Source organism: Ipomoea triloba, chromosome 14, assembly GCF_003576645.1.
Source record: "Ipomoea triloba cultivar NCNSP0323 chromosome 14, ASM357664v1".
Lineage (NCBI taxonomy): Eukaryota > Viridiplantae > Streptophyta > Magnoliopsida > Solanales > Convolvulaceae > Ipomoea > Ipomoea triloba.
The window spans coordinates 3620828-3632165 of NC_044929.1; the positions used below are offsets into that span (position 1 = coordinate 3620828).

Consider the following 11338-nt stretch of genomic DNA (forward strand, 5'->3'; position numbering starts at 1 on the left):
TTAGTTATAAATTTTACAATATATATCATAAGTAACAATCAGTTTTACCATAATTAGTATCACAATTTTACATATGAATATTATAACATCTATATCTATACTATTAATAAAAATAAAATCCTCAAATTTAACTTTCCGCCAAAAACACTCCTATACTATCCAGGTTTGCGTAATATTATAAAATATGATAATACAATTTATAATAAAATATATTCTTCTCTACGTTCATATTCGTAATACAATTCTATATTAAAATTACTAATCATAATTATACAGTACATATATTTGCCTGCAATGCAATCTATCTATCTATACTATTAATAAAAACAAAATCCTCAATTTTAACTTTCCAACCAAAACATTCCTATACTATTCAGATTTACGTAATATTGTAAAATATGATAATACAAAATTGTAAATGCTAAATTTTAAGTAGTAAAAAGTTAACCACTAAATTAAATAAAACTAAAAACTTAGTCATAAACTTTAAAATCGAAACCTAAAATTGACAAAACCTAGGGTTCTGGTGTTTTGGCGTTTTAAACTAAATTTTAAATGTAAACCGTAAATGCTAATTGATTGATTTGGAAGGGTGGGTTCTTGTTTTTACAGGGCGTTTGGTTGAAACAAAAGAATTAGAGCCAAAAGGAATTGCAATTCAGTGAGAAAAGAATAAGGTGAAGATAAAGTAGGAATTCAAATTACAATGTTTGTTAGGGAGGAATAGAACTATTGAGAATGAGAATGAAAGAAATAGTATAAAAACTAAAATGTATTTGTGTAATAATAATACTAATAATAATCAAAGGTATAAAAAATAATAAAAAAAAACTTTTTTTTCTTTTCATTTTTCCCTTTCCTTTCCCAATTGAATTACAATTCATATTAGGGAGGATATGAATTGCAATTAAACAAAATGAAAAAAATTATAATTCTCTTCAATTAAAGACTATAATTTAAATGGCCAAAGCATTGTGTTGAAATTAAATTGCAAGTGCATCTAACTAAATAACCCATCGATGCCAATATGCCATCAAACAAAATTGAAGTTGATAGAGGTGACCATGTAATATAAGCAATTTGTCTCCATTGAGGCTCAAACTCACTCTCTTTCATATGGAAGTGCATGCCGGATATCACTAGATCACAAAATCTTGGCAAATATAGTTTAAGCATTTTGAAAAGTAAAAAGTGAGAATTGAGCTATTTATCAAGGTTATTGAAAAATAAGGAGGAAAATAAGATTTTTTTCTGAAAAATATAAATATTGAACAATTTGAATGGTTGCAATACTTATAAAATTGACCTTTTTTTTTTAAATACAAAACCCTCAATCATTGATTAATAATGATGGAGGCTAAGATAAATGTTTACCTTTTTTATAGGAGAACCGGGTATGAATGTACAGAATGTGAGATAGAAAGATAGCAACTTTATTGATTGGGGACGAATCTGTGCAAGTGTATAATACTCGAGATAATGGTCTAAAATGACGGCCTAAAGATTAAATGAGTTGAATTTACTAGGGAAAATTGTAATTTTTGTCCCTTCATAATATGTCAATTATCATTGTCACTCATGAATTATTAATGGTGTAAATGTTGCCCTTCAATTTTCAAAAACGGTACATATATTGCCCTTCCCGTAACGAATGAGGGGCAATATTTACACCACGGGAGGGACAATATATGTACCGTTTTTAAAAATTGAGGGGCAATATTTACACCACTAATAATTCAAAGGTGACATTGATAATTGGCATATTATAGAAGGGCATAAATTACAATTTTCCGAATTTACTAACAAGACACTACTAGACAAGAAGTGTTGTAATGGCAAGACAATGATGTCCAAGGAGGAGGCCAACCTATTAATAGTGACCAAGACCCCTCCATGTTGCACGAAGTGTGTGATAGCCATTCATCCATCACCTCCACCGTCCACGTGTCCCTCACTCTCCCTTGCTTCCCAGGACGACGCACCTCAACGGTGAAGGGCATGCAGCTAGATAAGAATGTCTCAATCTTTGCCCAAAACCAATTGACTGACTTGATAAGCCCCAAAACAATTTAGGGTTACGATCAAAAAATTTTAGTCCAGTAAAAAATTAACCAATAATCTCAAAACAGATAAATTCGATGGTCCAAACAGGCTAGCCTGAAATTTAGTGAATTAGTCCAATAGTCCGAACCATTATTTAAGGTTATTTTTTTGTGTCACAAGTGAAATGGAATAAAATATATAGAGAATTTATATGTAACCTAATTTTTATTAAGTTTGTAAATAAAATTTTAATAAATTTATTAGAAAATAAAATAATTTTATGAAAATAAATAATGAAAAATAAAAAATTATTATAAATATTATATTACCCTGTAAATATATTAATTATATTTAGTTGTCAAAAACTTTATGATGTAGTGGCACTAAGTTGCTCTTCCATATGGGAGATTATGGGTTCGAGAAAGATTAAATTGATTGAATTATATATAAATTTATGAATTAAAAGTTTAGAATATTTATTTATAAAATAATATACACAATCCCCCTCCAAGAAGAACTTCCCTCCCCTTTAATTGTTTTCTCTTCTTCCCCCAATCTCCCCTTTGGAGATGATTTAAGTGCCTTCTTCGTCAAAGTGAATGCCTTAGCTAATTGATTTGGAAGGGTGGGGTTCTGGTGTTTTAATGTGTGCAAACAAAAATTCAAAATGATGAAGGTGACCAGACCTAGCTAGGGTCCACACGGTTTAATTAAGCATTTTGAAATGTAAAATACGGAGTAATGGCTTATTGCTTCCTCAAACCGTGTGGACCACGGCCAAGTAATACTGTGCAGATTGGCCTTCATCAATAATCTCAGTACGCAGATCTAGATCTAGATCTAGAAAAAGAAAAAGTGAGAGACACTGTGAGAGCTGAGCTGAGCTTCATTCTTCAATTACTTTCCCTTCAATTCATCTCAATGGCCACGAAAACAACTTCCACTAGTTCTCGTAATCAGGGTGCTTCTGCTGCTATGCCTCAACAAGTGTTCATGGTGGGTAACAACAATGCATTTGCAGAAATTAAGGACAAGCTCACTAACCCGTCAATTAAAGAAAGAGAAGTCATCTCCATCACAGGAATGGGAGGTATTGGGAAGACGACTTTGGTAAAATACGTATATGAAGATAAAGACATTAAGTGTCATTTTGACATTCAAGCATGGATTACTGTGTCTCAATCGTATTCCTTGGATGATTTGCTCCGAGTGCTCCTCCAATCAATTGACGCTTCTTCTCCAACAGAAAAACAATCTGCAGGAACCTTCAAACTCAAGGATAAAGTCCGTAAGTTGTTGCTGGGAAAGAGGTATCTAATTGCAATAGATGACATATGGAGTACACAAGTTTGGGATGATTTGAAGATATGCATCCCATCAGAAAAGAGAAATGGGAGTCGAGTATTGTTGACAACTCGACACACAGATGTGGCTACTCATGCTAGTTCTGGTGGTCTTCCATTTAGCATGCCTACCCTAAGCAAAGAAGAAAGTTGGGATCTATTTTGCAAAAAAGTATTTGCAAAAGGATCTTGTCCTCCTTCTATTGAATTTGAGAAAATTGGGAGAGATATTGTAAAGAAATGCAAAGGATTACCACTCTCAATTATGGTGATTGCTGGGATTCTATCCAAGGCTGACATGAAGGTGGAGGATTGGGAAAATGTTGCCAGAGATGTAGCATTATCATCAACTTTATATGAGGAGAAGAATTGTGAGAAAATACTTTTGTTCAGTTACAATCACTTGCCTGAAAATTTGAAGACTTGCTTCTTATATTTAGGAGTATTTCCAGAAGATTATGAGATTCCAGCTCAAAGATTAGTTGGATATTGGGTCGCTTAGGGATTTGTAGAAGATGAGGCTTTGGTGGCTAACAATAAAGAAGAAGTGGCATGGCAAAAGTTGCAAGATCTTATTGATAGAAATTTAATTTTGGTGGAGAAAAGGGTACGGAGTGGAAGAATAAAGACGTGTAAGATCCATGATCTTACGCGTGAGATGTGCTTGAGACTAGCTAAAGACAAAAATATATTGCATGTTATTGATGACAAGTTTCAAGATAGACAGTCCTCCAAAGGAATAAGTCAAGAAAATGGCAATTTTTGTGTAAGCCTACAATCAATTTCTAATATTAGTCGTTTAGGTTTTGAGCATAGGGCACTCCAGAAATGTCATTCCTTTCTTGCTATGTTTCCATCTAAATATGGAAACAGATCGCGTGAAAGAATTCCGATCCTTACCAAGTACTTGTCCACAGCAACATCAATTCAAGTACTTGACCTCCTTCCATTTCGTTTTCCCTATTTTCCATCTCTTTGGATAAATAACTTTAGTCAGTTGAGGTATCTAGCTTTGTACATTGGTGCATTTCCTGGTTCCTTGTCCATTTTAAGCAGCTTGAAAAATCTAGAAACGTTGATTCTGCAAAGTGCAAGAAGTTTTAAAGTAGTATACTTAACCCTTCCAAAGACACCACAATTAAGGGAGCTTTGCATTTTGAGAGGATCTTTATTTCATTTTAAAAATGAAGAAGAGAATTTTAAATTGGAGAATCTGACAACGCTTTTGTGGTTAAGTGACTTATGTTGCAACAATGAGGCGTTGATGGTGAGGATTCCGAATGTAAAAAAATTGTGGGTAAGATATGAAGAGCCCGAGCTCAAAGGCAAAATGCATCCTATTGACTTGCTTCATACTTTAAGTCATTTGAAACAACTCGAAGACATCAGGTTTGATGGACATGACTGGTTAAAGTACAGTGGGCTAGTTAATATTCCAAAACCATATGATTTTCCACTGAAGCTCAAGAAGTTGAAATTTTTTAAGACTTGGATGAAATTGGGGATCACGATGACCATTCTTGGAAAGCTACCTAACCTCGAAGTTCTCCAACTAAAATTGCATGCCTTTGATGATTCAGAGACCGAGTGGGAACAAGTTGAAGAGGGGTTTCCAAAATTGAAAGTGTTAGTCTTCAAATATCCAAAACTTCATATATGGAAAGACAGCGATTTCACTTTCCTAAGCCTTGAGTGCCTGGTGCTAAAGGTTCTCAGTGACTTGGAATCACTTCCTTATGAGTGCCTTTCTAGATGTCCATGCCTTAAGCTAATTCACTTGGAAGGGTATTGTAGAGATGGTGTTTTAGAGTCTGCAAAGAAAATTCAAAATGATGGAGATGGCCAGCTTGAGGTCCGCGAAGAAAATATTTTTGTACGGTCTAGGTAGGCCACTTCCATTAAGAGTCGAACTTTTAACAGTATGATTATCAAGTCAACAATCTAACAAACTTAGCTGAGATTACATTGCCTCTATAGTCTACTCTATATATGCATTATCTTCTATACTCCATATACATTTGGATTGTTAATTAGTCTAACACTTTCTTATTTCAACTACTTTGCAACACAGATTGAAGACGATGGAAACAACAAGCTAAGCATCACATGTTCTTCTACCAATTTGAAGGTAACTTTGATGACTCACCATCAAATCAACCGAAGCAATCACCAATACATACCTCTAAGCTCCCCTGCCACCTACTCTCCCAAAACAAATCCTAAGCTCTGTCAATTTTGTTGTGATTTAAGGTTACAAAATTTACATCTTTGTTTTGGTTTTGCATTGCATTGCATGTTATTTTTCCTTTTTTATTAGCAAATCGTGATTTGATTTTGAGCTGAGAAATTGTTCCTTTGAAAGGTGGGAGTGCTTAGGAATAAGTAAAGGGACCGTCTTAGTTTTATTTTGATGATTCATGATTGTTGCTTTTATGCAAGTTTTATGTGGTGGTTCTGTATGGATTGTTGAGTATTGAATCATAATGTCTAGTTGCGGGAGAGACAAATTTATTATATCTATTTGAGACTTTTAGCTTGATGCTAAAAAAAAAAACATAATTGAATAAATTTGGTAAATCCTCAATCACTCGAGAAAAAGAATCTTACCTTTTTCAGGTGGAATTTACTTTCTTAGATATCATGAAATATAATTTGTATTGAGCTGAACTTTTCTAAGTAAAAGATTATATCAAATGTGAGAATAATTATTTTACCTTTTAAATTTGCAGAAAAATTCAAACTTTTCTAGCTACTAAACGCCCCTGATTGATTATAGTAAAAGAAGGTTATAAAAGACTTTTGTGTCACATTTTGATTGATTATGCACCGAGAAATAAAACTTTAAAAAAAAAACATGGATACATGTATGATGTTCAAAATTTAAAGACCTAAAGTTGATTTGCTAAGCAGCAAATTTGCAGAAGCAGAACAAGAAGTAGGAAATCACAAGATACAACAGAATGGCAGACTACATCTCAAGCAAACAATTAAAGGTGTCTAAGATTGGGGTTTCATATGGGTAAAGATCTTCATTGCAAACTCCCCTAGTTTCTCAGTGGAAGGCATCACATCCTTCACGGCATCATCAGTGCAGAAATCTTCTGCCCAATTGGCCAAACCAGGAACCTTAGCTTCATCCAAAAACTTAATCCTGTTAAATGTCTCGGTCACCCTTATCCAGGCCATAAAGCATCCCAATGCAATGTCCAAGAACCCCATTCTCTCTCCCCCAAAGAATTTCTTCCCTTTGCTGCAACTTTGGAAGGCACCCTCCAACACCCCCAAGCCTTCTTCCACCTCACCTATGGCTGCCTTTCTGGCTTCCTCATCCTCAGCAGTTGCTACGGTTTGCAGCTTTGGGAACCACTATAGCACAAAAAATTACAATTATGTTGGGCAGAGGACGGTAAGAGCTAAGTTCAACACCATGTAACTGGAAAGATTGTTGGGTAAAGACAGTAAAGAGTCAAATCCAAATAAGTTGATAAGTGTTTCATCCTAATAAGTAGTCTCTAGGGATTCAAGACACCGTTTCGAGTCTCAACAAGAGCAATGAAGACTAATTGGACGATTGGTGTTGGGAGGGGGTTGGCATCATATGACTAAGGAATTGTTAGATGGAGGCCGATAAAGGGCAATCATTATTCTGTGGATCATGGTCCACACAGTGTGTAAATCATACTATCAAATACTGTACATTTAGTATAAAAATAATGTACTTTTAGTACACTAAAAATATACATTACATTCAAGGGATGTCCATTATTTATATACTGAATATACATTATATTATATAATGTACATTTAATACATAAATAATTTACATTTAGTATACTAAAAATGTAACCTTTTGTAGTGGTCCACACAGTACTATGTGGATCATGGTCCACACAATAATTTGCTGCCCAGTCCAGATGAGTGTATAAGGAAATAAAGTTGTCTCTTCAGCACAAAGTAACAAACACATCATTTTTTAACCTGAATTTAGAATTCAAAGTGGATCCTGATCGATAATATAACAATTGAAACTTCACTGTACAAGTAACAATATAATTAAACCATAAAACTACAGAGAAAGGGGAAATTAGCATGTAAAGAGGATATATACCGTATCATCAATATAAGTGGCCCAGAATCGGTGGATGGCCCGGTCATAAGGATGGGCAGGCATGATAGCCGGACCGGAAGTCCAGACCTCATCAATATACTGGACGATTAAGAGGGACTCGCAAACAGGGTTTTGGTTGTGAATGATAACAGGGACTTTCTTGTAAAGTGGATTAGATTTGAGTAGAAGGTCGCTCTTGGCCGCAAAATTCTCCTCCACGAACTCGTAAGCTACAGACTTGATGTTGAAGGCGATGCGCGCACGGAGCACAACAGGGCTCGCCCATGAACCCAAGAGTTTCACGGTCTCTGACGCCATGGCTGATGAGAATGAAACAAGAAGACAAGGGCTAAAGTTTTTCTGCGCTTCAATTGAGGAGTCTTGTAGGAAATTAATGAGCAGCACATTTAGTGAATTTTATGCATACAAATAACAACATAGACTTACTAGATTATTATTATTATTATTATTATTATTAGGCATTTCTTTAATTTATAATTCGATGTCTACAATTTTTTTATTCAAAAAAATAATATTCATTATAAAAAAATTTAAAAAAAGATATAGGGCTTGTTTGGTTATCAACGGTTAGCATTTAGCGGTAGCGGGTTGTGTTAGCGGTTACCAAATAGCGGATTGTATTAGCGGTTTGTAAAAAGATGTTTGGTAAACTTAACTGTTTAGATTAGCGGTTAACATGTAAAATGACCAAAAGGGTATACATATACATACATACATACATATATATATAATAATTATTATAAAAATAATAATAACAATAATGTTAAAAAAAAAGGGGGGGGGGGGGAAGCCGTTGCGGCTCCCCCTTTGTAATTTTGTTTCCCTGTGGGATAAGTGAGGAAGGGAGCCTTGAGGCTCCTATAAAAGGAGCCTCAAGGCTTCGTTATTTCTAGTAGTTTGCCCAGCGGCCTTTGGGCTGCTGGGCAGACTAAAAGTTATTTTTTTTTAATTATAAGGGCATTTTGGGGAAAGATTATTTTCCTCAAAACGCTATTGCAAAACGCTGCTAATAGTAGCGTTTTGCAACTTGGCGGTTTGGAGTAAATCCACTGCTCCAAACCGCCATTAACCAAACACCTTTTCAGCGTTTTGACCAAGTGTCAAAACGCTGAAAATGGCGGATCCACCAAATAGGGCCATAATTTCATTAGTTATATTGTCTGTATTTTTTACAATGCAAAGATTCATTACCTTCAAATTTATTAATTAATTATATTAACTACATATTTCATTGTTTTTTTTTTATTTACCTTATCTTGTAATTAAATATAAAAATTATACTACAAAATAATGTTATATATTTATTTACCAAGTATTATGTTAATAACATGAATTTAAAAAAAAAATAGTTTGAAACCAATCATATTAACTAGTTATGGAGGATTTGTTGACAAAGAAGACATTCAAATAACCCAATAAATTAATTTAAAACTCATTATTAAAAATGTCAATGTAGGTGAATAGAATATTGTGACACACTTTTTGCATTGAAAAAATGCTGAGACTACAACATTGCTTGAATCAATCTTTCAAATTCAGAAAATGAAGAAATTTAAAAAATAGCTATCGTTGTAACATTGATTAATCTTATATGTAAAATACTTATTGTGCATTCTTTAAATATATTAGAACTAATATTAATTTACAATTCATTTCATTGTCTACAATCAATCCGATTGGATTAAAGACAAAAATATTTATGTACAAAGTGACAAATAGTTAACTGCATGCATTGTGATGAAAAGGCAGAAGTGAGTACTCCAAGATTAGTATCAAATCAACAAAAAAAAAAAATACAAAAAACACACACACATGTACACACAAAATCAAGTACTACACTCATTCATACTAATTTCAAAAATATGAACTTCAAAATAAATATGTGCAAAATGGATGTACAAATTGTTGATGAAGTTGGACATATTGCAGCATCAGTATTCAAACTACTTGCAAAGTTATTGTTGTTATTATCAAGTAAACAAGTTATGAAACTAGAACAAAATATACTACTCATTAACCTTCTACAAATATAATAAATATTAATATTTTGTTCAATTTTTTTACATAAGAATGTACGACACACATGAAACATATAGGGAAAAAAATTACCACTGCCAAATATCAATAGACGCTTGTCAGGGACGGAGCTATGTTGTACCTGTAGGGGGCCTTGGCCCCCACCCAACTTGTTTTTAGTATTATAGTATACATTTTCTGCCCCAATCGGTCCTCCCCAAAATATTTATCCCTTATTTACCTTGAACCTTTCAATAAATTTGTATTATTATACTACGAGTATACATTTTCTGCCCCAATCGGTCCTCCCCAAAATATTTATCCCTTATTTACATTGAACCTTTCAATAAATTTGTATTATTATACTACGTAGAATTTTTTGGTGTTAGGTCCCTCCTATGTGGCTATGTTGTATTTATTATATTAACGGTACGTTTGGTTCGCGGAATAGGTCTGGAATGGCATAGCATTCCCAGTAATAGACCTATTCCTTTGTTTGGTAAACTTTTTTATTCCCAGGAACAACGTTCTTCCTGGGAATAACTCATTCCCCTTATTAGGGGAATAGCTATTACCAGGGGGCCCCTGGTATTAACCTATTCCTGAGTTCTCAGGAATAGATTTTTTATTTTATTTCCTATTTTACCCTTTCTCTCTAATTTTGCATCTCTTTCCGGGCTTCAGATTCTTTCTCTGAGCAATCAAAACTGGGTCGAAAGTTGTTGACTCCCCGGCACCACCACTGCATTGGTGGGGGTCTCCAAACCATGTAAGGCCCCAGCACCAAATCTGAGACTTTAGAAGCATATTCCTCTAGAAACTAACCGAGACTTTAGAAATTCATAGTGCTCTAGAAACTGAGCCTTTTTCTTTATCACAAAATCTGAAGCCATTGCAGTAGAAAAGAAACCAAACATAGAAGTAGCTTAATTAAGCCATAGCTACCATTAGTACGTATCAGATTTTATCTGTAAGGCACCAACAACAAGTTTGAGGCCACGCCATTATTGGATCACCTAAAGTCCCCAGACCACCGACGATGGAGACTCAGTTACAGCAAAAGACTCAAGCAGTGCCAATGAGACCACCGGCATAGAAACATCTCCTCCAGTCGCAATCGCCGCCCTCTCGTCGGTCAACAAGTTCATCGCCAGTTGCAGCGAAAACCACCCCGCCTCCGACGGTAACTAAGGTTTCGTTAAGGGGCTATCGAACTGGTTCGTGACGGTCAAAAGAAGTAGCAGCGACAATGCTAGAACCACTACCACCGTATGTTCCATTGTTCGTGGCCTGAGGTCCTCGTAAAATCACCGACTGCGCAGGAAGTTCCGATGTAGTTGCTGGTAACCGATCAGAGATCAGACCAGTCTTAGAGGTTCGCGAAGCGGCGAAGAGTCCATCCCCGCCTTCTGATTGTTGATCATCGGCCTCTAGGCACGAGATCGCTTTGGTGAGAAGACAGAGACGGCTTCTCCGCTTATGGTGAAAAGGCAGATATTGCTTCTCGGATGAAGACTTGGGAGGGTTTTACAATATTGTAATTAATATTGAATAATATTATTTATAAATCTTATGTGGTGATAATAATGATAATAATAATAATAATAATATTATTATTATTATTATATATTTTGTATAAGGGTAGTTATGTCTTTTACATATACATTCCATTTCTATTCCTTAAACCAACCAAACACCGGAATAACATTCATAAAGTCTATTCCTTCACCGAATCAAACAATAGAATACAATTCATATTCTATTCCTTACATATTCCATTCCCTACGGAATAGTATTCCTATTCCCT

The 11338-nt window shown here is 34.6% G+C and overlaps 2 protein-coding genes across 2 annotated transcripts; one reads left to right on the forward strand and one right to left on the reverse strand.

The window, feature by feature from the left end:
• The first annotated feature begins 2935 nt into the window (after positions 1 to 2935).
• On the forward strand, positions 2936 to 5887 carry LOC116004449 (putative late blight resistance protein homolog R1A-4). The gene is made up of 2 exons (XM_031244512.1): positions 2936 to 5270; positions 5458 to 5887. The coding sequence occupies exon 1, from the start codon at positions 2965 to 2967 to the stop codon at positions 3886 to 3888; it is 924 nt and encodes a 307-aa protein (XP_031100372.1). The 5' UTR covers positions 2936 to 2964; the 3' UTR covers positions 3889 to 5270; positions 5458 to 5887.
• Positions 5888 to 6172: 285 nt separating this feature from the next.
• Positions 6173 to 7901, reverse strand: LOC116004450 (glutathione S-transferase U17-like). Its single transcript, XM_031244513.1, has 2 exons — positions 7495 to 7901; positions 6173 to 6752 (listed from the first exon to the last, which is right to left on the reverse strand). Exons 1-2 carry the CDS (start codon positions 7810 to 7812, stop codon positions 6384 to 6386), a joined length of 687 nt encoding a protein of 228 aa, XP_031100373.1. The 5' UTR covers positions 7813 to 7901; the 3' UTR covers positions 6173 to 6383.
• Between the last annotated feature and the right edge of the window lie 3437 nt (positions 7902 to 11338).

Coding starts and splice junctions, on each gene's coding strand:
- LOC116004449 (XM_031244512.1), top strand. CDS start 2,965: ATGGCCACGAAAACAACTTCCACTAGTTCTCGTAATCAGGGTGCTTCT.
- LOC116004450 (XM_031244513.1), bottom strand. CDS start 7,812: ATGGCGTCAGAGACCGTGAAACTCTTGGGTTCATGGGCGAGCCCTGTT. Junction 6,753..7,494: donor CCACTTATATTGATGATACG/GTATATATCCTC, acceptor TTTGTGCTATAG/TGGTTCCCAAAGCTGCAAAC.